The following is a 25,129-nucleotide window of genomic DNA, read 5'->3' as shown; positions in this document are numbered from 1 at the left end:
AATTGAAATTGTTATATTTTAACAATTATTGACAGATTTTCACGTTGGCCTGAAGCTTATCCGCTTAAAGATATTTCAACAAATACTATAGTAAAAACTTTTATTCAAAATTATATACCACGATTTGGTATACCATTAAATATTACAGTAGATCAAGGTTCACAATTCACCTCAAAATTTTTTCCAGAATTAACTAAACTTTTAGGTTCTCATAAAATTCATACATCTCCTTACCATCCCCAAGCAAATGGCATGATAGAGAGATTTCATCGAACTTTAAAAGCAGCAATTATAGCATCAAACGACTCGGTTCATTGGTCTGACATTTTACCATTCATTCTACTTGGTTTACGAACTTCTATTAAAGAAGATTTAAAATGTTCATCTGCTGAACTTGTTTATGGCCAAACACTTAGAATACCTGGTGAATTAATTATTTCAGATAGTAATAAAGAACATGATTTTTCTAATGACGCTCTTCAACAAATAAGAGAATATTTTTCGCTTGTTCGTTCTAAAGTTTTTCATCATAACAAAGACAATTTTTTCGTTCCTAAACAATTAGAAAATTGTGAGTATGTTTTTGTTAAAGTTCTTCGTAAATCTAATTTAGAATCACCTTATGAAGGACCTTTTAAAGTTATCTCTAAGAAACATAAAACATTTACAATTCAATACAAAAATACTATTAAAAATATTTCAATTGATTTACTTAAACCAGCAAACATACTTATTAACACTAATTTAAATACAAATACATTAAACAACAAAAAACAAAAAAAGGTTACATTTAATATTAATTAATAATTTGTTTGTTTCAAATTTTCTTGGAGGGGGAGTAAATATAGTGTTAACTACTTTGTACTCTTTACTTTAATTTTTAAAATAATTTTAATTGAGTTTTCGTGTTAACTTAAAATTTTGATTAACTTCAAAAAAAGAAAATTCTAATTAGTTGGAAAATATCTAAACTCAAAAATAAACAAAAAAAATTTTTATACTTAAAATCAAAATAAAAGATTTTTTAAATATCAACTTGAATGTTGATATACATACCCCGTCTAATTTTTTGAGGTATGTTGTTTTTTGTGTGGCTTTCCACCAAACAAGAACTCCATAGTATAGAATAGGGCTTACAATCGCTGTAAAAGGCCTTCTAGACCCTCTCCTCCATGTTGAGCTTCCATGACAGCTTACTGTCTAGGATGATTCCTAAATATTTTGTGCAAGGTTTTTCCTGTAAGGTCACCCCTTTTTAAATGTACTATTGCAAAATTTTATTGATGCGTTATAAAGCATAATATTTTGCAAATTTCCTTTGCAAGTGATGTTATGGAAGTCAGCCACAGAAATGCTTATTTAAATGACAACTTTTCGTACCGGTTTGGGGATTTATCAATCGAAGACTAAATTCATATCCATCTTCTCCACGACAAAACAATATTGGATATTGCAACGCATCATAAGAACGATTTGTTTCACAAACACGTTGCAGCTGATTGTTTCGGAAATGCAAAACAATGTCGCGTGATGGAAATTCCTCTCCAACCATTACGATGGAAACATCATCTATCGTAGGTGCGTTAAATCTACGTGGATGTTGTCCATGTGGTACTTTATCTGCATGAATGACAACTTTAGGGTTATCCGATGGCATTCGATCGAGTGCTGATTCAAATTGTCGAACCATTTCATTTTCTTGATGCAACAATATCTGCAGCTGTTCCACAATTTCTCGTCTTACGTTCGATTGAATTCAACATCGACAATCCAACTCGACATTCGAATTTCCGATAAAATAAATTTGCAAAAATTGTTTGTTAACATTGGACAATGGTAATAATGATCCTATTCGATGATAAATTTGCCCTTGAATCTATTTGAAAGAAAGTTGCAGTTTATAACCATTTATTGAGTGCATACATATCTGTAGACACCTGTGTGGACAACGAAATCAGTAAAATTTAAGAGAATTGCACTTGCATGTATTTTTCTCATTAAATATACATAGCTGTGTTAATTTTCGAAGCAATACCGGCAGTTTAATTTTTCCGATTGCACAGTACAACCCCACTGTTTCTTTTTTGAATTTTTTCGCACCACAATACTGACAAAATTTGTTCATTGTGCCAATGACAATGGATGTGTGTAAACCGTAATCAACTGCGGGATCGTGTTCGAACGCGACACGTTCTAACTTGTTACGAACACGGGTTTGTCTACGAACACGAACATTCAAATTGTAACGTTCACTCCTATCATTAGATCGATTACGAAAAACCGCACTACGCTGCATCCTTAATCTATCACTTCTATTAAGTTGTTCCCTTTCTTCTTCACTTCGAGCAGAACGTATCCTTGCATTTCGGTTATGTCTGCTTACATTAAATCGTTCGAGTTGTTCTTCTGAGCGGCTAGACAAACGTCTAGCATTACGGGTACGACGACCGATATTGCGTCGTATTGGGGGCATAACTAGTGCTCACTGAAAAATTAACTTTAGACTTGAGAAAAAAGAACCAAAAATTTATTATTATCAGCACAAAAACATAATTCACATTTTATTTATAAAATTTTTTAATAGCTGTCAATCACTGAATCCTCGCATGAACCCGGTTTCACAAAGAAGGCCCAAGAAACTACTTTTTACAGAATTGAGATCGGCTTAGCCGTTTGCAGGCATCGCGGTCGTACGAAAGACATTTAATTTTTATATATATTAGAAGAATAAATAAATATGTTTTGAGTTAAATGTCATTGAAAAGCAATATAAAAAAAAATTCACAAGTAAAAAAAAAAAACAAAGTAAATGTGGTGCTGGATGTAAAAACATAACCATCGTAAAAGAAACACCTCAACAGAACTGCCAACGCTAATACAACATCCTAGCATGAAACGATTAACATTGATTATGGTGAAGTGTGGAAAATAATTAGCTATTTTATTTGACAGTTGGCTCAACTCGGCGTTCATAAAACAAAATTTCTATCACTTAATTGACGGAAACATGTTTTCAACGTATTAACAAAAATAGTGTTCTCTGAAAGCGCCTATGATGAGGATCCATCAGTAGCATATTTTGTGCTCCATCCACGGCAATAGAAAAACAGCGCTATTATCACTAATCGGCACCAGAAAAGGTGTCGTTGGCGCTCATACCGGCTGTAGCATAAACGCCAACAACGATGGAAAGCACGATCGGCAGTAAGATTGCTGGTGCCTGTCAGCTGGCGGCAACACATTCGCCGTTGAGACAGACACGCGAGAACAGCGAACGAGCAAACAGCGCATGTATAACAGATACGGTGAATCACTTAACAAAAGTTTAATTTCGTAAAATATTTTTTCTTTCGGATTTTATGGTGCGAAGTAATTGACTAAACCTTCATGCTAAGAAAAATATATGTTATGTTTCAAATTAGAAATTATGCAATAAATATGGTCAACTGTCGTTGCTTGTTTGACATATCTAAAGTTAGAAAGTGAGTGGCCTTTTTATGGGAATGGATTGCACGCGATGTGAAACACGTACGGAATACAAGAGGTAGATACATATAAAAAGCGTGAATGTGCCGGTTAAATAGTGCAAATTCATTGAGATTATCTGTTGAATGTGCGATGAGCATACCAAAAGCGTAAAGAAACCGCGATTAAAAATAACAGATAATGAAATACTAATGTACATGAGCTTAGTATGCGGTGAACTTCACCTTAACGTCCAATAAACATCAGAGTAATTGTCAGCATCCTCACTCACAATTTACCATATAAATATATGGTAAAAAAATATATATTTATAATATATAAAAAAAAAAGTATTACTTGTCGTGAATTTATTTGTGTGAAAAGCTGTGTTTCCATATGCAATAGCATTTGTTCGTATAAGTTTGCATCATAACATCTGGTGTAAATGAACAACATACTTTTAAATCTGTGAGAATCAGGTGGACAAACGTGTGGCCGAATTGGCAACTGACGCAAAATTATTTTGGGGATCTCATTCCCAACAGATAACATACATATGTATGTATATACCTACATACATGCATAGATACTTACATACATATTTAGGGCCTTTTGAGGATGGCTGTGTTGTTAGCAATGGCAATATTTATTTAAGTGGGCGTCAGACATTCCTTGACTCGTTCTTCGAACTTGGCAACTGTCTACATACACATGGAGATGATGTACACATATTTTTTAATACATATACGCATGGGCGTAGCCTGGACCACAGTTAGGGAGGGAAGAGCAAGACCGCACAAGTTGTACTCAGTAAACATCGATAAACCCATGAGAAATTGTCATTAAAAATTAATAAGTTCATAAGCTCTAATAATTAGAATCTTGTATAGATATGTATATGGATAGAGATTACAGTTCGTCGATGCCTTTGCAAAACCATATATCGCCCAACTGCCGTCTCTGACGGCATTTGAATTTTACAGGAGAGCAGAAAAACTAATTTTACACCCTTTTTTCTTTAGGAATTTCTTCATAATATATTTTCATGATATCGGCATCGAAACATGTTTTGACTAAGCCATATCCCTTCGTCCGTCCGTTAACATGATAACTTGAAAATGAAATTAACAAAATCGGGTGGCGACCACGCCCACTTTAAAAAACGTATATCGCAATTTGGAAAAATCCGCCAATTTATTACTAAAGATAGATAAGGTGCTGGGACTTGATATGTTGGTTCATCTTTTGACTTAAATATAAATTTTTTAAAGTGGGCGTGGAACTGCCCGCATTTAGAAGAAGAAAATCTAGAAGTTCTTAAGCCGTAAATAAAAAGCTGTTGAAGATATCACACTGGAACTTGGAATGGAGGCTGTCCTAACATCACATACATGCGTTGTGAAAAAATACAGAATCGGATGGCGACCACGCCCACTTAAAAAAACAATATCGAAACTTCGAAAAACTGCCATAATTTATTACCAAAGACCGATAAAGTGACGAAACCTTATGTTTCTTGACCTTATGATGAAATATAGAAAATTAGTTAAATCTTGAAAATGGGAGGGGGCAAGAAGAACATTTTAAAGTTTTGCAAGCCGCAGATCAAAATCCATTGAAGATTTGACATGTGCTTGCTATTATATACATATACACTTTGGTAAATAACAAAATCGGTTAGAGACCACGCCAACAAGTACGAGAATTTAAAAATAAGTAAAATTTTTGGAAAATGTTCGGCGCACCGCCCACATTTAGGAGGAGAAAATTCTGCAAGCCGTAAATCAGAAGACGTCAGTATCATTTTGCAAATTTTGCGGAATTATGGTTATCCGTGTTATATTTAGATCTAGAATGATCATACTTTAGAACGACCATACCCACTTTTTTAAAAAGAAGTTGCTAAAAGTTTTAACTTCCACAACATTGGCAATGTATTTATTACACGTGACATTATAGATTTAGTTGAAAGTACGAAAATTGGAAGAAAATAGTAAATGGTCCCGGTCCGCTCTTCGTAATAAATCTTTTCCCAAAACTTTAAAAATCTGTGTCGTATAAAATCGACCCAGTTTAGCGAAACTTGTTGAGAACAATGATCAACGAGAGCAATTGTTTTATAGTATGTATCAACTTTCATATCCTTTAATGTTCATGACCATCTTCTTTAAATGTATCCTTTTTATACTCAGCGTGCTTTGCACACAGAGTATATTAACTTTGATTGGATACCGGTTGGTTGTACAGGTATAAAGGAATCGAGATTGATATAGACTTCCATATATCAAAATCATCAGTGTCGAAAGAAAATTTGATTGAGCCATGTCCGTCCGTCCGTCCGTCCATCTTTCCGTTAACAAGATAACTTGAGTAAATATTGAGATATCGTCACGAAATTTGGTACACGAGCTTATCTGGACCCAGCATAGATTGGTATTGAAAATGGGCGAAATCGGATGATATCAAAGCCCAGTTATATATATATAATATTATGGAAAACGCAAAAAACCTGATTATTTAGTAAATAACACACCTAGAAAGTTGAAATATGACGTGTGGACTGATATTGAGACTTGATGAAAATTTGAAAAATTTTTTTAAAATGGGCGTGGCACAGCCCACTCGTGAAAAAATCAATTTTACAAATATTATTAATCATAAATCAAAAATCGTTAAACCTATCGTAACAAAACTCGGCAGAGAGGTTCCCTTTACTATGAGGAATGCCTTGAAGAAAAATTAACGAAATCGGTTAAGGACCACGCCCACTTTTATATAAAAGATTTTTAAAAGGGTCGTGGACGAATAAAATAAGCTATATCTTTGCCAAAAGAGCTTTATATCAATGGTATTTAATTTCCCAAGTGGATTTATAACAACAAATAGGAAAAACTTCAAATTTTAAAAAATGGGCGTTGCCCCGCCACTTTAATGACAAACAATTTTCTATGTTTCGGGAGCCATAACTCGAAGAAAAATTAACATATCGTAATGAAATTATGTACACATATTTTCCTTATAGAAGAAAATATTTCTAGTAAAAATGGACGGGATCGGTTAAAGACCACGGCAACTTGGATATAAAACCAGTTTAAAAGGGTCGCAGACTAGAGTAATAAGCTAGAACTTAGCAAAAAATAGTTTTGAAGCAATGATATTTCACTTTTCAAGTTTTATTGTAAGAGGAAATGGGGAGACATTTTTTTTAAACGGGCGGTGCCACGCGTTATGTAGAAAAACGAACTTAAACACCTTTACTTGTTATTATATGAGAGCTCACATTAAGTATATGATGATCCGTTTCGCCCGAACTTAGACTTCCATACTTTGTGTCGTACAACATATGCGAATATACTAAGGCCTTCACGGTCTCGAGCTTAGTGACATGGTTGCAAAGGCGCTATTAAGCTAATTTTTTCTTTGATTACTGCATGTACTTAGTCTTGTGCTCGTTCACAGCAAGTCCCACTTCTTTTTGCTTATTTATCCATCCACAGAGAGCAAAACTTACTGCGCCCTTGATAAGAACAATGATATTAATATCATCAGCATTAGCCAGCAATTGTGTGCTTTTATAATATGTATGTTGTATCATTGGGGTTGAGATCAGCTGCTAGAATAATTTTCTTCAGCATCATGTTAAAGGAATCGCACGATAAGGGGTCACCTTGCCTGAATGGCTAGGAGGTGCGCACCACAATCCGTACGGAGGTGATGGAGTTGCCCAACATATTTTTGCAAACCCATATAAGCATTGCAGGAAACTCAAATGCATGAAGTCAACTAATTTTCGAGTTGCCAAAAGAGGTTAAGAGATCAAAAAACTATAGGGATATACATATATCTACATATAACAAAACCCTGCAGAAAAACGCTATCAACTGGCTTTAAAAAAGCTAAATAAAATTTGACCATTTTACGGGATTCCTAAAAGGAACTCACTTTAAAACATAGTTGTGGGAGAGCACTAAATTTTTAGTGGACTATACTTTCCTTAGCGTAACATTATATTGGAAACAATTTAGTGCGCCATATTTTTTATCCAGATTGGTGAGAGTACAGGCTTTTTCCACTACGACTCAAAAAATAATAATTGCAGTAATCTTAGTCTAGCATTACCAATAAAGCCGAGGTTTATTTAACAAATTGACACACAGAAGAGAACACCTACCTAAAATGAGGAAAACATTGTTTAAATTGAGAAAAATGTCAATGTAATTAGTAAGAATTTCTAATTTTAATACAAAACCTTTCACTAATTTGACGGAAAATTAAAAAAAAAAAATTTCGACTGTGCAGCTGAGGACCTTGACTCGAAATCCACTTTCATGACAGTTGCAAATTTAGGCTGGGTGCGAGTTTGCCTAAATTTTAGGTATCTAAACTAATGTTTCATTGCTGGAATTGCTGGAATTTTCCAGCAATGCTCAAATTTAGGTTAACAATTTACACATGTATGCGAGTTAACTAGGCAACCTTAATTATTTTTTGTACGAAGGAAAAATCAAAAATTAACTTCAAACGACGTATTTTCATAGTTTGAACTGAACGGGTCGACGTAAGATATAGCCAAATAACTGAAAAAGGAAACTCAAGGTTATTGTGTGGAGCTTATTTATTGGGACTCCCAAAATGTTGGACGATCCATGGAGACCATTGACATTGGGCATACCTCGGTAAACATATTTTGGGCCATTGGATCCTGTCAGATGTATTCGTACAATGCCTTACATTGTTTTATAAGGATTAAAGTCCTCCAAGGCCACAATTAGTTATGAGCAATTTTGAAAACCTCCATAGATATCACAGACTTCACGCTGGACACTATACTAGCCAAACACATGCATCCACTAATCCGAATATGTTTGACCAAACATACACACATTTTATTTTCATAAATCATAACAAAAAATGTTGATATTTTTTGCTGCTTTACCGACAGTTTCCAGTGATTTAGGTTTATTCTCAATTTAGGAAGCAATTTAGGCAAACACGCACCCAACCTTAGTTTTATTTTTTCAACACAAATTTATCTGTTCTATTATTTTCAAAATTGAGTGATGGCGCAAAGTCAAATCTATTTTTTCTCATTTAAATACTATTTTCCTTACTTTTGGGATTTTTTTCCATGCACGTTACTAAAAATAGTGCACAGTTTCAACAACTACTACGCATAAGTTGATAAATAAAAAATAAGAATAGCCCTACTTTAAAGAAATGAATAGCCGAAAAAGTTACCTACAGCTGTTTTCGAGAAAAGAAGCCTAAAATTTTCTGACGTGTTTTTCAAAAGTTGTAAGCTTTAATGACTTTTTTATACCAAGCTGTACTTGTACACAGGGTATTATAACTTTGATTGGATAACGGTTGCTTGTACAGGTATAAAGGAATCGAGATAGATATAGACTTCCATATATCAAAATCATCAGTATCGAAAAAAAATTTGATTGAGTCATGTCCGTCCGTACGTCTGTCCGTTAACACGATAACTTGAGTAAATATCGAGATATCTTCACCAAATTTGGTACACGAGCTTATCTGGACCCAGAATAGATTGGTATTGAAAATGAGCAAAATCGGATGATAACCACGCCCACTTTATATATATATAACATTTTGGAAAACACAAAAAACCTAATTATTTAGTAAATAATACACCTTGAAAGTTGAAATTTGACGTGTGGACTGATATTGAGACTCTTGATAAAAATTTGAAAAAAATTGTTTAAATGGGCGTGGCACCGCCCACTTGTGATAAAATCAATTTTGCAAATATTATTAATCATAAATCAAAAATCGTTAAACCTATGGTAACAAAATTCGGCAGAGAGGTTGCCTTTACTATAAGAAATGCCTTGAAAAAAAATTAACGAAATTGGTTAAGGACCACGCCCACTTTTATATAAAAGGTTTTTAGAAGGGTCGTGGACGAATAAAGTAAGCTACATCTTTGCAAAAGCGATCTTTATATTAATGGTATTTCATTCCCCAAGTGGATATATATCAATAAATAGGAAAAACTTCAAATTTTAAAAAATGTGCATGGCACCGCCCCTTTTATGACTAAGAAATTTTCTGTTTCGGAAGCCATAATTCGAAGAAAAATTAGTTCAGAATAGAACCATATATATATGTATTATTGCGCAGCTTTGTAACACTATTAAACACGCAAAACAAACAACAATTCATGTGTACAACTGGGTATGTTAAGGCCGAACTTAGACTTCTTTACTTGTTTTTTATAATATCATTGTTTGCACTGCAAAAGTTTAAATATTTAAATAATTATAATATATTTATTTTGGGCCAATTTTTGTTACAATTGTATTTATTTGGAGCTTTTCGGCCGATAAAATAAAGACAAAACACAATGTTTCTCTTTTCCTCCCACGCGTTTCGATGAAATTTTTTCAACTTCATCAGGGAGACTATATTTTTACCATAAATTATAACATAAAACAAAACAAACATTAACACACTAATTAGAATTACACAATTCGCATCACTTTGTTATTAGCATACGACGTTGACGGGAAAGAAAAAACACGAATGACGCTGGAAGCTCTACGAATACAAAAAAAAAATCAATACTGCAATGAATTTTAAAGAAGACGTCAACAATATTAACTGCGCTTATATGGCGGCATTATCAGCCAAACCCTATGGTCTGGTGTCCGGGGTTTGCTGGCCAAAAGTCATTTTCTAAAGTATCCGATATCAATTTTTTTATAAAAAAAAAAAAAAATAAAGATCGCGGGTTCGAATCGAGCTCAAAAAAAAAAAAAAAAAAAAAAAAATTTATAAATAAAAATAATACTTCAGACTAAGAAAGTGCATACTTAGTTTTTTCTTTAAATATTTGGCAGTAATGATTTCAGCTGTCAAATTTCGCATTTCGAAACAAAAAATTTAATAGTTCCTTTTCAGCTTCCTCGTATTTAAAAGTTTAATAATTCCTCGGATATTGCATACATTTAAAAAAAAGAGTGAATGGAGGTCAATAAGGAAGGTAAGTATTTGTGATTAAAGGAAAAAACAATTTCTATTGATTGCTAGATAAAAAATAAAATCCCTTTCAAAGAGGGCTCTAATTTTGATGATAATACTCCTAGTTAAGGAGAGCTACAAAAAAGTCTTAGGTTGTCTGACCTAAAACTTCTTTGAGCATAAAACACATTCAATTTTGAGTTTGAGGGCTTACGTTGCGCTTTTTGAATAAAAGCCCTTTTTCTTAGAAAACTTCTACGTGCGTGTATCGGTGCTTTTCGATGTTTGGAAAGAAGCAGTGAAAAATTATAAGAGAAAAACCGCTGTTTTCAACTTTCTGTTAAAAAACATAATTAAAGAAAGTGCAACTGAAGAGTATGACAGATACCTGAAGGAAAAATCAAGACTAATATGCCTGCAAATGGGTGAAAGATGGGAGAAATGTTAGAGAACGCCCGAATATTTTTTGAGGAAAAACGCTGAATGGCTTCAAACGGAAGCTATAATAAAAAAACCGAAATCATTTTCTTTAACCCCCATATCAAAAATGGGCCACAACCACTTGGTTTCAATGAAAAACCAGCCGATCCCACAGGCTGCGAAGCTGGCAGAAAGTCAAGAAATCATCCTAGGTTTAATGCTTCGTGCTACTTCTACGGCTGCGGTAACCCTGCAAAAATTGCGAGTACTCCATGCATGCATGTATGGAGTACTCGCTATGGACCAAGCGAGTGCTCCAAAATTAACCACAATTCATACATGAAGATGTTAACATTGCGATGTCCTAGGACTGGACCATATACTCCAGCTCCGCATTACACCAGAGTAATCAATGGAGTACCCACAGTCCAATAAACATCGTGTAGTGATTACAATCGTTAAAAACGAGCTTACAATATGTTCCTGTAGAAACATGAGTTGGTCCATTGCTGCATTACAGTGGAGTATAATGGTAAGTGCTCCAATGGAACACATGATCCAACGATTTTTGCAGGGAAAAAGAGGTAATGTTGATTTAGCTGCTACTTTGAGGGCAGTTTGTCAAAATCCCACAAATGTTTCTAAACTCAGAAAAGATGTTGAAAATAATTTAACGCAAGATCTCCCATTCCGATGTCTTGAAATAAAGCCTTAGCAAAATTTTTACATTTGCCCACCATATGAAGAGATTTTAAGTAAAAAACGCAGGTGCCGACCAGCAAGAATCACTGTAACAGAAAATTATGCAAAAGTTTCGTTACACATGTTAATAAGGCACACAACCGAAAGAATTGTTGAGTTACAAAAGGACGTAATCCTTGCAACCATGGAGTCCAAAAAAGAGGAACTTTTAGTTGCTGATTTATCTATCAGTTACGGGTTTGATAGTAGCACGGCCATTCTCTTTTTAAACAGAACTTTCCGTCCTCATCAATATCATCGCAATTGAACACTTCGCTCCTTGCTACCACGTTTCCACCTTTATGTTTAAAAGATGCAGCTGTAAACATTTTATGGTAATTCCAATAGATGCTCAGAAAAAACTCCAAATAAATTGCAAGTTTTATTTGAAAGCAATTGATGGAAAAGTTTTAATTATATTAACTGAAACCAGATCAACTAAAACCTGTCCGATATGCAGTGCAACTCCAAAAGACTTTTTAAAAATAACAGACCCCTCGTCAGATAAGTTCAAACCAAATCCTGGCAGTTTGAGATATGGAATAAGTCCTTTACATTGCTGGATAGGGTTTTTTGAATTCGTTGTTCATCTTAGTTATAAAAAAGATGTAAAAAAGTGGCAAATTCGCAATGAATCAGATAAGCGCATAGTTGAAGAAAACAAAAAGAAAATTCAAGACTTGTTTTGGGAAAAACTTGGGCTGCATGTTGACAAACCAAGAGTTGGAGGGTTTGGAAATACAAATGACGGGAACACATCACGACGCGCTTTTTTGAATAATGAAATATTTGCAGAAATCACTGGTGTTCACAAAGAGCTTATACATAATTTACACATAATGCTGACATGCTTGTCATGCCAACTTCCGCTAGACTTTTCCGCTTTTCTGTTTCCGAACAGCAGAAAACATGTATAAAAAATATCCTTGGTGCCCGATGACAACTACCGTATACGAAGTTCTCATTCACTCGAAACAAATTATTAAGAGCATGATACTTCGAGTTGGATATTTTGGGGAAGATGCATCAGAGAGTAGACACAAACTTTACAAATTCGATAAACTGCACCATGCTCGCAAAAACATCAGAGTTAATAACCTTGGCGACGTATTTTGCAGAGCCTTGGATACGTCAGACCCACTGACCTCGAAACCCCATGTATACGAATTTTCAAAACAATCGGATAACTCCTCGAGCTTTTGCCAGCAAACAGTGCTCACCAGACCATAGTTCAATGGACGAAGCAGGAAACATGAATGGAGGCAGTAAATAAAATGTAAAGTTTTGTTTATTTATGTTTAGAAGTTCAAGTTTTAATGTTATAAATTGAATGTAAGTAGTATGCTAATGACAGAGTGATGTGAATTGTGTAATCTATATATTAATACGCTAACAAAATTTACATACAATCAACTGACAGGCTGTTTCGCATAGTTAGCGTACGTAAAATCATATAAAAATTATATGAATTGATTCGCATGGATCAGCCGCAGTGCATAGGCCTATTTTTGTTAACAAATATTACTCTATTTGTTTATAATTAATAGAAAAAGTTTTTTTTTAAATTCGAAAATCTGTGCAAATATCGAAATTTCCATCTGTAGGACCCATTATGTTCACAAACCCCCCTGAATTCGAAATTCCAAAAGCTACATTGTCGCGTTGCTCAAATGTTTCATCTACATATGTACATATTCGTACGCGTTAAACGGTGAGAGAACTACTGCCTCACTCATTTTCAGTTCAAATAAAATAGTGTTTCCCATTGTTGCCACTTACATATATTGGTCTGTACCAAACTCCTTAAAAAACTGTTCTAAAATAATTGTTAGCGCACGAAAAAAACTTTAAAGAGAAGTAATAACTTAACCCGCCTTTTTTTTTTTTGACAAATTTTATATACACGTAAATGCATAGGCCTTTATTTAACATATTCTCTGTTTTTTATTTTAGTTGCTTTCAAAAAAAAAAAAACATGAAATCACAAATAATGAGTCAACTTTTGTTCATACTCCTTAAATTCATTTATTTATAACAATGAATTGCAAATTTGATCCAAAATGGTTTTTGCATTTCCAGATTTTATGCTCATTTTAGATATAGCACGTCTTATACTGAACAAAAAATAAATAAATTTACTACAAAGATATTACATTAAAATTTTTATATTGTCTTTTATGCTAATTTATTTTGACATTTCTTATTTTATTATATTATCTTTTATTTCAACTTAGTTTATTATTATTTAAATGCAACTTGATTGCATCGGAAAATTTTACGTTGTATATTAAACGAAAAAAACGACCCAAAAACGTTTTCGATTTTAGGTCGAAATATTGCATAGGCGGTATATTACTCTACTATATTTATTATTAGGATAACTTTGTTCGATTGTAATTATAATATGGCCATTACATTAATTCGAAAATGAAAAATTTTTGGCTGAAAAACTTCACAAAAGTTGAAACTGTACACGTGGCCCCACTTTATAAATTTTCAATACGGAAAAAACGGCTTGGCTGAATCGGAAAATTTCACGTTGTATATGAAAACGTTCCAAAAACGTTTCCGATTTTAGGTAAAACGGCAACCGGCATCATAACGGCCCATTTCAAAACTGTAAATGCTCGCAGGCGCCAAACGGCGAGAGAACTACTCCATCACTCATTTTCAGTTCGAATAAAATGTTGTTTCCCCATTGTTGCCATTTACCTATATTGGTCTCTACCAAGATCCTAAAAAAATTGTTCCAAAATAATTGTTAGCGCACAAAGAAACTTTAAAGAGAAGTAATAATTTAACCGGCCCATTTTTTTGGAAAAATTACACATAAATACATAGGTCTTTATTTAACAGATTTTTTGTTTTTTATTTTAGTTGCTTTCAAAAAAACATGAAATCACATATATTGATTTAGCTTTTGTTGAAACTAACTAAATTTATTTATAACAATTAATGGCAAATTTGCCCAAAAATGTTTTTGCATTTGCAGATTTAATCCTCATTTTAGATAAAGTACGTCTTATACTGAGCAAAAAATAATAAATTTGCTACAGAAATATAATATTAAATTTTTTATATTTTTTTTATGCTAATTTATTTTATTTCTTATTTTATTTTATTGTATATTCTTTTATTTCAACTTAGTTTGTTATTATTTAAATGCAACTTGACTGAATCGAAAATTGAAAAAAATACAAATTGGTCGAATTTCGACCACAGGCGATACTAGTTCTAATTAATGTTTAAATGTTTGTTTTTGTTTATGTTATACTTTATGATAAATATACATTCTCCCTGATGAAGATGAAAAAATTTCATCGAAACGCGTAGGAGGAAAACAGAAACATTGTGTTCTGTCTTTATTTAAATAATTTTTTTGTATGCCGAGAAAGCGCTGAGTTTTTCGGTTATGCTGGGGGAAATGCAGTTGTTTGGTTGAGATATGTTGACATTATAAATTGAGTGTAATGTGCGGAATTTGACTCTTTAACTCGATATGTCTCACACATTGGAAACGAGAAGATGAAAAGAAATAGGAGAAAAAGTAGAGGAAGTTGGAGGTAAGTCTGAAAAGTAAAGAGAATAAGACGAAGAGTAAGAGCGAGAGTAAAAGTAAGAATGAAGATATTGGTTTAAGAAAAAGTAGTAAAAAGAAGTGTACAGAAAGAGTAGAATAACATAAGGATAAGATTAAGAGTAATACTGATGTTAGAGTTACATAAGAGCAAGAGCATGACCCCAGCGGGTTAGGGGGTTAGAATATACTCGCAGTAGGTATGCCTGTCGTAAGAGGCGACTAAAATACCAAATAGATTCAAGAGTTGTGTAGCGCAACCCTTTCAAGGGGTTACCAGCGCAATATATAGCTTCTCCAACTCAATTGTCAACCTCACCTATCCGTGGCGAATCCTGTTTCATTAACAGCCGAGGCTCTGGCGACCCCGAACTCCTGATGGATCAGCAAGAGCAAGAGTAAGAGAAAAAATGGGAAGATTTACGGAAAAATGAGGGGGATGAGGAAGTTGAACATGTCATTTAAACTAAACTAAAAAATACAGAGTGGAGAGGAAATAAGAGAGGATGAAAAACGTTAGCCAAATAACGATATTCCTTTATAACGATATCCCGAAAAGGCGTCCACCTATAGAACTGAGGCCCACTGCCTTTTAAAATACTCACTAACACCTTTCATTTGATACCCATATCGTACAAACGCATTCTACAGTCATCCCTGGTCCACCTTTATGGCGATGTCTCGAAAAGGCGTCCACCTATATAACTACGGCCCACTCCCTTTTAAAATACTCATTAACACCTTTCATTTGCTACCCATATCGTACGAACACATTCTAGAGTGACGCCTGGTCCACCTTTGTGGCGATATACCGAAATGGCGTCCACCTATAGAATTATGGCCCACTCACTTTTAAAATACTCTTTAATACCTTCCATTTGATACCCATGTCATACAAACATATTCCAGGGTTACCCTAGGTTCACTTTCCTACATGGTGATTTTCCCTTTTTTGTCTCCATAGCTCTCAACTGAGTATGTAATGTTCGGTTACACCCGAACTTAGCCTTCCTTACTTGTTAAAAGATAGAGTGATTGAAGTTTGTAGATTGTATAATAACATCCACTAAATAGTGGAGAAATACTGTTATTTTTGAAGTTTCTAATGTGATGTATATATGTACATATGTATATAAGAGAAAGTGGTGTTAATTACACTATTTATAACTCAAGAACGGATGAACAGATTTGGCTGAAAACGGGTGGAGGGATAGCTTAGAACCAGGAAACAGACATAGGATACTTTTTATCCCGTTATGGATAGGGTCTTGAGATCAAAACGTGGAGCTGGGTAATCCTGGGATATGTTTGTACAATGTGGGCATCAAATGGAAGCTGTTTATGAGTACTTTGATACGGGGTATTTTTCGTACCCGTGGGTGACTAGGGTCTAGAGATATAGGCCAAAATGTGGACCCGGGTACCCCTAGAATGTGTTTATAGAATATGGATAACAAATGAAAGATGTTGATGAGTGCTTTAGTACAGGGTAGTATTCATACCTATTGGTGACTAGGGTCTCGAGATTGAGGCCAAAACGTGGACCCGGATACCCCTAGAAAGTGTTTGTACAAGAAGGATAAAAAATGAAAGCTGTTGATGAGTGCTTTAATACAGGGTAAATTTTCATATCTAGGGTCTTGAGATATAGGCCAAAACGTGAATCAAGATAACACTAGATTTTTCCTTTTACATTATGGGTATCAAATTGAAGCTGTTTATGAGTGCTTTAGTGCAGGGTAGTTTTCATACCTATATGTAACTAGGGTTTCGAGATATAGGCCAAAACGTGTATCAAGATAACACTAGATTTTTGTTTTCACATTATGGGTATCAAATTGAAGCTGTTGATGTGTGCTTTAGTACAGAGTAATTTATACCGCTGGGTGACTAGGGTCTCGAGATATAGACGAAAACGTGGACCCGGATACCCCTAGAATGTGTGTGTAATATGGATATTAAATGGAAGCTGTTGCTCAGAGCTTTAAAGTAATGTTCATTGTGATATTCGATTTAGTCGCATAAACCTGGCAAAACTGATAAATATGCATGCGAAGCCGAAAAAAAAGCATGAATTTATAATACCCACATACCTATTTACATACGCCCTATTCGATTTGCCTGAAATTCGGTATATAAATTTGCCTATATTAGTATTTACGATTCTTTTTTCGGGGAAGTAGACCAGAGACGGGCTGGGAATGAGATTAGGACTAGGATAGGGACTGAGACTCGGAGCGGGACTGGAACTCGGAATGGGACTGGAACAAAATACATACCATCCTCTGGGACTGGCAATAAAGGATGAAGAAGAATGGGAAAAACTTGAGAGAAGAGAAAAGAGGGAAGTTTAAGGAGACTGAGAAAGAGATATAGTGAGACGAAAATAGAGATAGATGAAGCGAAAAAGACGGAGGGAGGAGTGGATAAAGTGATTAAGAAGAAGGGAAGAGGGGAGGGCAGAGTTAGAGAGAAAAAGCTTATTAAAATGTATGCAGATAGACCAAATTTAGGGCAGAACAACGTCTGACGGGTCTGCTAGTTTTCTTTATAAAACTGCTTTCGATATGAGTTCTGCATATGTACTCATGTGTGTGAGCAGCTAATTAAGTGAGGAATTATTTTCTGCACATGTGCGTGCCAATACGAACCCTACTCAAAAACAGGTTAGCGGATTAAGATAAAAACCAATTAATTTACAAAGTATTAAAGTTATTACCTAATGCTATTATTTTTCTTTTAAATAGTGAAAAATATGTAAAATTAGAAGCTACAGAAGAGGGAGAGAGAGTTATAACTGCAACGTTTTGAGTCAGATATGCTACATAGATGTAATGCGCCCGAGAGAAATTAAATTCGAATTATAGCAGCCACAACAGTAGTCCTAGGCCATGATCCACATATGCCATTATGGCACTGCCTCCCTAGACACAAAGTACGTCATTCCTAAACAAAAAAAAAAAAAAAAAAGACTGAAAGTTTCCATGGGTCGTAGCTTGTTTCGAACGCTGTCTGATACTTAAGACCACTTTTAACAAGATGTAATATTGTTTTCATATAAAATTGTACAACTTACATATGTGTATGGAGATATCTGTGTTACTTACTTACTTAATTGGCGCTTAACCGTCTAAACGGTTATGGCCGTCCAACAAGGCACGCCAGTCGCTCCTTCGCTCCGCCAACCGGCGCCAATTGGTCACACCAAGGGAGTTTAAATCGTTTTCCACCTGGTCCTTCCAACGGAGTGGGGTCCGCCCTCTACCTCTGCTTCCATAGGCGGGTTCCGAGCATCATCTTTCATTCGCATAACATGGCCTAGCCAGCGCAGCCGCTGCGTTTCAATCGCTGGACTATGTTGATGTCTGCGTATAGCTCGTACAGCTCATCATTAAATCTTCTTCGGTACTCGCCATTGCCAACGCGTAGAGGTCCATAAATCTTTCGAAGAACTTTTCTCTCGAACACTCCCAAAGCCGCTTCATCTGCTGTTGTCATGGTCCATGCTTCTGCCCCATATAGCAGGACGGATACGATAAGTGACTTGTAGAGTATGATTTTCGTTCGCCGAGAGAGGACTTTACTTTTCAGTTGCCTACCTAGTCCAAAGTAGCATTTATTAGCAAGATTGATTCTTCGCTGTATTTCAGTGCTGATGTTCTTGCTAATGTTGATGCTGGTTCCCAAATAAACGAAGTCTTTTACTATTTCGAAATTATGGCTGCCAACAGTAGCGTGGTAGCCAAGGCGCGTATGCGCTGACTCTTTGCTGGATGACAGCAGGTACTTCGTTTTGTCCTTATTCACCATCAAACCCATCTTTACCGCTTCTTTTTCCAGTTTGGAGTAAGCAGAACTAACAGCGCGGGTGTTTAGGCCGATGATATCAATGTCATCAGCATATGCCAGTAATTGCACGCTTTTATAGTATATTGTACCAGTGCGGTTAAGTTCTGCATATAAGTATAATTTTCTCCAGCATCAAATTAAAGAAATCACACGATAGGGGGTCATCCTGTCTGAACCTCGTTTAGTTTCGAACGGCTCGGAGAGGTCCTTCCCAATTCTGACTGAGCTGATGGTGTTGCTCAACGTCCTTTTGCACAGCCGTATAAGTTTTGCGGGGAAACCAAATTCAGACATAGCGGAATATAGGCAGCTCCTTTTCCTGCTGTCGAAGGCGGCTTTAAAGTCGACGAAGAGGTGATGTGTGTCGATTCTCTTTATACGGTTTTTTTCGAGATTTGGCGCATTATGAAAATATGATCGATAGTAGATTTACCAGGTCTGAAGCCGCACTGATAAGGTCCAATCAGGCGGTTCACGGTGGGCTTCAATCTTTCGCACAATACTCTTGAAAGGACCTTATATGCGATATTAAGAAGGCTGATTCCACGATAGTTGGTGCATTTTGCAGTATCCCCATTCTTGTGGACTGGTCAAAGAAGACTTAGATTCCAACCGTCGGGCATGCACTCGTCCGCCCATATTTTGCTAAGAAGCTGCTGCATGCGCCTTACCAACTCCTCGCCGCCGTACTTGAATAGCTCCGCAGGCAATCCATCAGCGCCCACGGCCTTGTTGTTTTTCAATCTGGTTATTGCTATTCTAGCTTCGTCATAATCGGACGGCGGGACATATATTCAATCATCATCGATTGCGGGATCGGGTTCTTCATCTCTGCGCGGTGAATTGCTTCCACCATTTAGGAGAGCAGAGAAGTGTTCCCTCCATAATCTAAGCACTCTCTGGACATCAGTTACAAGGTCGCCGTTTTCATTCCTACAGGAGTTTGCCCCGGTCATAAAACCTTCCGTCTGTCGCCGTATTTTTTGGTAAAATTTTCGTGCGTTATTCCTGGTGGCTCGCAGCTCAAGCTCCTCGCAATCACGCCTTTCTGCTTCTGCTTTTTTCTTCCTGAAAAGGCGTCTCGCTTCCCTTTTCAACTCACGATAGCGTTCACACACTCCTCTTGTCACGCTCGCTTTTAACGTAGCCCTTCAGGCAGTGTCTTTTCTTTCGGTTGCAACGCGGCATTCTTCATCGTACCAGTTGTTTTTTCGTGGACGCCGGTTACCAATTTTATGCTCGAAGTACGAAGTGCTTTGGAGGTATGCTCCCACTGCTCCTGTATTCATTCAGGATGAATTGTGCTCTCAGAGAGCAGGTGTGAGAGTCGAGTTGCGAAATAATTGGCAGTCTGTTGTGATTGAAGCTTTTCGACGTCTAGCTTTCCTTGTGTTTTTTGTTCCTTGGTTTTAGCCGCGTTGTGGCGGCTGCGTATATTGGCTGCAACGAGATAATGGTCCGAGTCGATGTTAGGTCCTCGGATCGTACGCATATCTAAAACACTGGAGGCATGCCGTCCGTCTATCACAACGTGATCGATCTGATTGCGAGTATTTCGATCAGGACACAGCCATGTAGCTTGATGTATTTTTTTATGCATGAACCTCGTGCTGGATATGACCATGTTTCGAACACCGGCAAAGTCAATCAGCCTCAGTCCCTTAGGAGAAGTTTCATTGTGTAGGCTGAACTTTCCGACTGTAGGGCCAAAAACATCTTCTTTGCTCACCCTGGCGTTAAAGTCGCCAACCACCGCTTTTATATCATGACGGGGGCAGCGCTCGTATGTGCGTTCTAATTGTTCATAAAAAGTGTCTTTCACCTCATCGTATTTCTCCTCTGTCGGCGCATGGGCGCAGATGAATGACATATTAAAAAATTTTGATTTTATTCGGAGTGCACGCTCGTCCACAGGCGTGAACGCCAGCACTTGGCGACAAAGTCTCTCTCCCACCACGAATCCGACGCCGAAACTGCGCTTATTTGTATGGCATTTCCAATAGATGTCTTCCTTGCTTCGTCCAACGCATTTCTTGGATGGCGGTGATGTCAGATTTTACTTTGACGAGGACATCAACCAGCCGGGCATCTGCACCAATCCCAATCAGGGAGCGGACGTTGTTTAGCGGCTACCCAGGGGATACTTGGCCGCAAGATACCGGCAGTAGTGAGCTGCTTGAACCGCATGCAAAAGAATCGCTCTGGCCATTCCCTGTTGAATGGCGGTCAGAAGTTTTGCCCACTTTCGTGGACTTCTACACAAGGCTCCACCTCCTACCTAACAGACCAACCTAATAAAAACGCATCGCGGCTGTTTTCTATGGCTTATGTTCGTACGTTACGCAAGGGAATGCGATTTTATTAGGTTGGCCTTTTTGATACTAATAATAGCTGTGCTTTTTTTCACGTCTATATACGTTTACGCTTAAACTTCATATGGACTGCTAAGCGACAAACTTTAAATACACCTCTGAAATTGCTAGGCATAAAATTTGTACTACTAAATTTCAATACGCATTATACTCAGATGTAACTGAAATATGTGCCCATGTTTCAGCCTCTGCACTAATTCCATGTATTCTATGCGCGTCCACTATCTATCACAATAGATTCAGCTATACGTTATACACAGAAATACAACAGAGGGTTGTGTCTCCGCTTTTTGGTACACCCTGTAGCTGTAGCTAGTTGTTTAACCACTGCCGCTAGATGGGCCTCCTAAGCATTATCTAAGCGAGGATAGGCGTTTTTTTTTCACGCGCAAACGAAACGTATACGCGTTTAAAAAAACACGGCAATTGTTTGATAAAATGCCTATTATAATCAGATTTTGCATGGAATACTTTGTCATACACAGCGCAATTGACACAATAGCTAATGTATTTTTATGCTCAGTGGAGCAGAGCTCACAGAACATATTAACTTTGATTGAATAACGGTTGGTTGTACACTGTACAACAATGTACAGGAATCGAGATAGATATAGACTTCCATATATCAAAATCATCAGTATCGAAAAAAAATTGATTGAGCTATGTCCGTCCGTCCGTCCGTTAACACGATAACTTGAGTAAATTTTGAGGTCTCTTGATGAAATTTGGTGTGTAGGTTCCCGGGCTCTCATCTCAGATCGCTGTTTAAAATGAACGATATCGGACAATAACCACGCCCACTTTTTCGATATCGAAAATTTCGAAAAACCGAAAAAGTGCGATAATTCATTACCAAAGACGGATAAAGCGATGAAACTTGGTAGGTGAGTTGAACTTATGACGCAGAGTAGAAAATTAGTAAAATTTTGGACAACGGGCGTGGCACCGCCCACTTTTAAAAGAAGATAATTTAAAAGTTTTGCATGCTGTAATTTGGAAGTCGCTGAAGATATCATGATGAAATTTGACAGGAACGTTACTCCTGTTACTATATTAGCAAAATGGGAGAACGACCACGCCCACTTTTTGTTTAAGTAAATTTTAACAAAATTTTAATATCCTTACAGTATACTTATAAGTAAATTATGTCAAAATTCAACTCCAGTAATGATATGGTGCAACAAAATACAAAAATAAAAGAAAATTTCAAAATGGGCGTGGCTCCGCCCTTTTTCATTTAATTTGTCTATGATACTTTTAAGGGTCTACCACGTTATCCCCAATATCAAAATCCCCAAATCAAAATCCCCAAAATCAAAATTTCCAAAATCAAAATCCCCAAAATCAAAATCCCCAAAACAAAATCCCCAAATCAAAATCCCCAAAATCAAAATTTCCAAAATCAAAATCCCCAAAATCAAAATCCCCATTTTATGTGTGAAATAAATCCGAATTAGGTTTAAAATCGCCGCGACCAAAAAAGGCTAATAATCCATACCAACTTTCTGCATAGGCGGCCTTCGGTCGCGCTTATAAAAAATAACCCTGGGCTACGCCATGCCAAGTCCGGGTGTGTGGTATAACCGTGGCTACCGCCACGGTGATGTCCTTCTGCGTAGTACATGCTTCTGTTAGCTTGTTCGAATTAGAGCGACTAGCAGTCCTATATATGGATAAGTAAAAATACATATGTATTGCCAAAACGTCAATATACAGTTATACATACATAAATATGAATGAAAGAGGAAAGAGATATTGCTATTTCTTACACGGTCAAGATGTTTATCATAGCACTGGGATTTTGTGTTTGGGGATTTTGATTTTGGGGATTTTGTTTTTGGGGATTTTGAATTTGGGGATTATGTGTTTGGGTATTTTTTTTCTTTGGGGATTTTGTGGCACTCCCTACTTTTAATGCCATAAGTCGAACAAAAATTTACCAATCCTTGTGAAATTTGGTAGGGGCTTAGATTCTAGGACGATAACTTTTTTCTGTAAAAAAGGGAGAAATCGGTTAAAGCCACGACCAGTTTTTATACACAGTCGACCGTCTGTCCTTCCGCTCGGCCGTTAACACGATAACTTGAGCAAAAATCGATATATCTTTACTAACTCAGTTCACGTACTTATTTGAACTCACTTTGTATTGGTATCAAAAATGGCCGAAATCCGGCTATCACCACGCCCACTTTTTCGATATTGAAAATTACGAAAACTGAAAAAAAATGCCATAATTCCAGGGATGCACCTTAACGTTAAGCTAATCGTTTATCAAAAAATTTCCACCGTTTCCGTTGAAACACTTCGAAATATTATCGATAAAGAAATTATCAAGATAAATTGTATCTCGTTTTTAACCGAAACGAAAAGCTTTCGTTAACGTTAAAAACGTTAACAAAAACGTGATACTTTATGTTTGAATTGTGCTGGCAATGCTATAGCCATGGTGAAGCCGTAAGGTGGTAACAACGAGCGCACATACACACACAAACACTATGTAATTTGTTTGTGTAATTCGTTGGTGGTAATGTCAAAAATACTCTGAGAAATGTTCGTACTGTCAAAATTCATGAGAAAAGTTGCAATCAGCTTGGCTAATGCTTTCACCTTTAATGACTCCGCCATCAATCAGCTTTGCCAGCATAGTTTGAAATTAATAATCAACATAAACGATTTGATTTCGTTTTGATATGGCAGAAAACGAAACGAAATCATTTCGTTAATTTGACGATCTTAACGTTAATAAACGAAACGAAATGACTTCGTTTCGTTTATTAACGTTGATTATCGTAACGAAATGATATCGTTTCGTTGGTTAAGCATGCCTGCATAATTCTATACCAAATACGAAAAAAGGGATGAAACATGATAATTGGATTGGTTTATTGACGCAAAATACAACTTTAGAAAAAAACTTTGTAAAATGGGTGTGACACCTACCATATTAAGTAGAAGAAAATGAAAAAGTTCTGCAGGGCGAAATTAAAAGCCCTTGGAATCTTGGCAGGAATACTCTTCGTGGTATTACATATATAAATAAATTAGCGGTACCCGACAGATGATTTTCTGGGTACACCCTGGTCCTCATTTTGGTCGATATCTCGAAAACGCCTTCACATATACAACCAACACCACTCCCTTTTAAAACCCTCATTAACCTTAATTTTGATACCCATATCGTACAAACACACCCCTGTTCCACCTTTATGGCGATATCTCAAAAAGGCGTCCACCTATAGAACTAAGGCCCACTTCCTTTTAAAATACTCATTATCACCTTTCGTTTGATACCCATATTGTACAAACGCATTCTAGAGTCAACCCTGGTCCACCTTTATAACGATATCCCGAAAAGGCGTCCACCTATAGAACTGAGGCCCACTCCCTTTTAAAATACTCACTAACACCTTTCATTTGATACCCATATCGTACAAACAAATTTTAGAGTCACCCCTGGTCCAAATTTATGGCGATATCTCAAAAAGGCGTCCCCCCGTAGTACTAAGGCCCACTCCCTTTTAAAATACACATTACCACCTTTCGTTTGATACCCATACTGTACGAACGCATTCTAGAGTCACCCCTTGTCCACCTTTATGGCGATATCTCGAAAAGGCGTCCACCTATAAAACTAAGGCCCACGCCCTTTTAAAATACTCATTAACACCTTTCATTTGATACCCATATCGTACAAACAAATTCCAGAGTCACCCCTGGT

The 25,129-nt window shown here is 36.3% G+C and overlaps 1 protein-coding gene across 15 annotated transcripts in view; it reads left to right on the top strand.

Annotated features, from left to right (window-relative positions):
- Positions 1-3,091: 3,091 nt before the first annotated feature.
- LOC137240363 (uncharacterized) overlaps positions 3,092-25,129 on the top strand; it is a 424,852-nt gene continuing 402,814 nt past the window's right edge. For 3 of the 15 annotated variants that reach the window (XM_067766489.1, XM_067766488.1, XM_067766490.1), the window contains exons 1-2: positions 3,199-3,544; positions 10,393-10,474. In XM_067766489.1, coding sequence (XP_067622590.1) covers positions 3,498-3,544; positions 10,393-10,474 — 129 coding nt within the window. In that variant the 5' untranslated portion in view covers positions 3,199-3,497. The other 12 variants (XM_067766496.1, XM_067766495.1, XM_067766494.1 and 9 more) reach the window with 10 other exon arrangements.

This window comes from Eurosta solidaginis, chromosome 2 (genome assembly GCF_040869045.1).
Source record: "Eurosta solidaginis isolate ZX-2024a chromosome 2, ASM4086904v1, whole genome shotgun sequence".
NCBI lineage: Eukaryota > Metazoa > Arthropoda > Insecta > Diptera > Tephritidae > Eurosta > Eurosta solidaginis.
This window is presented reverse-complemented; position numbering and strand designations above follow the sequence as displayed.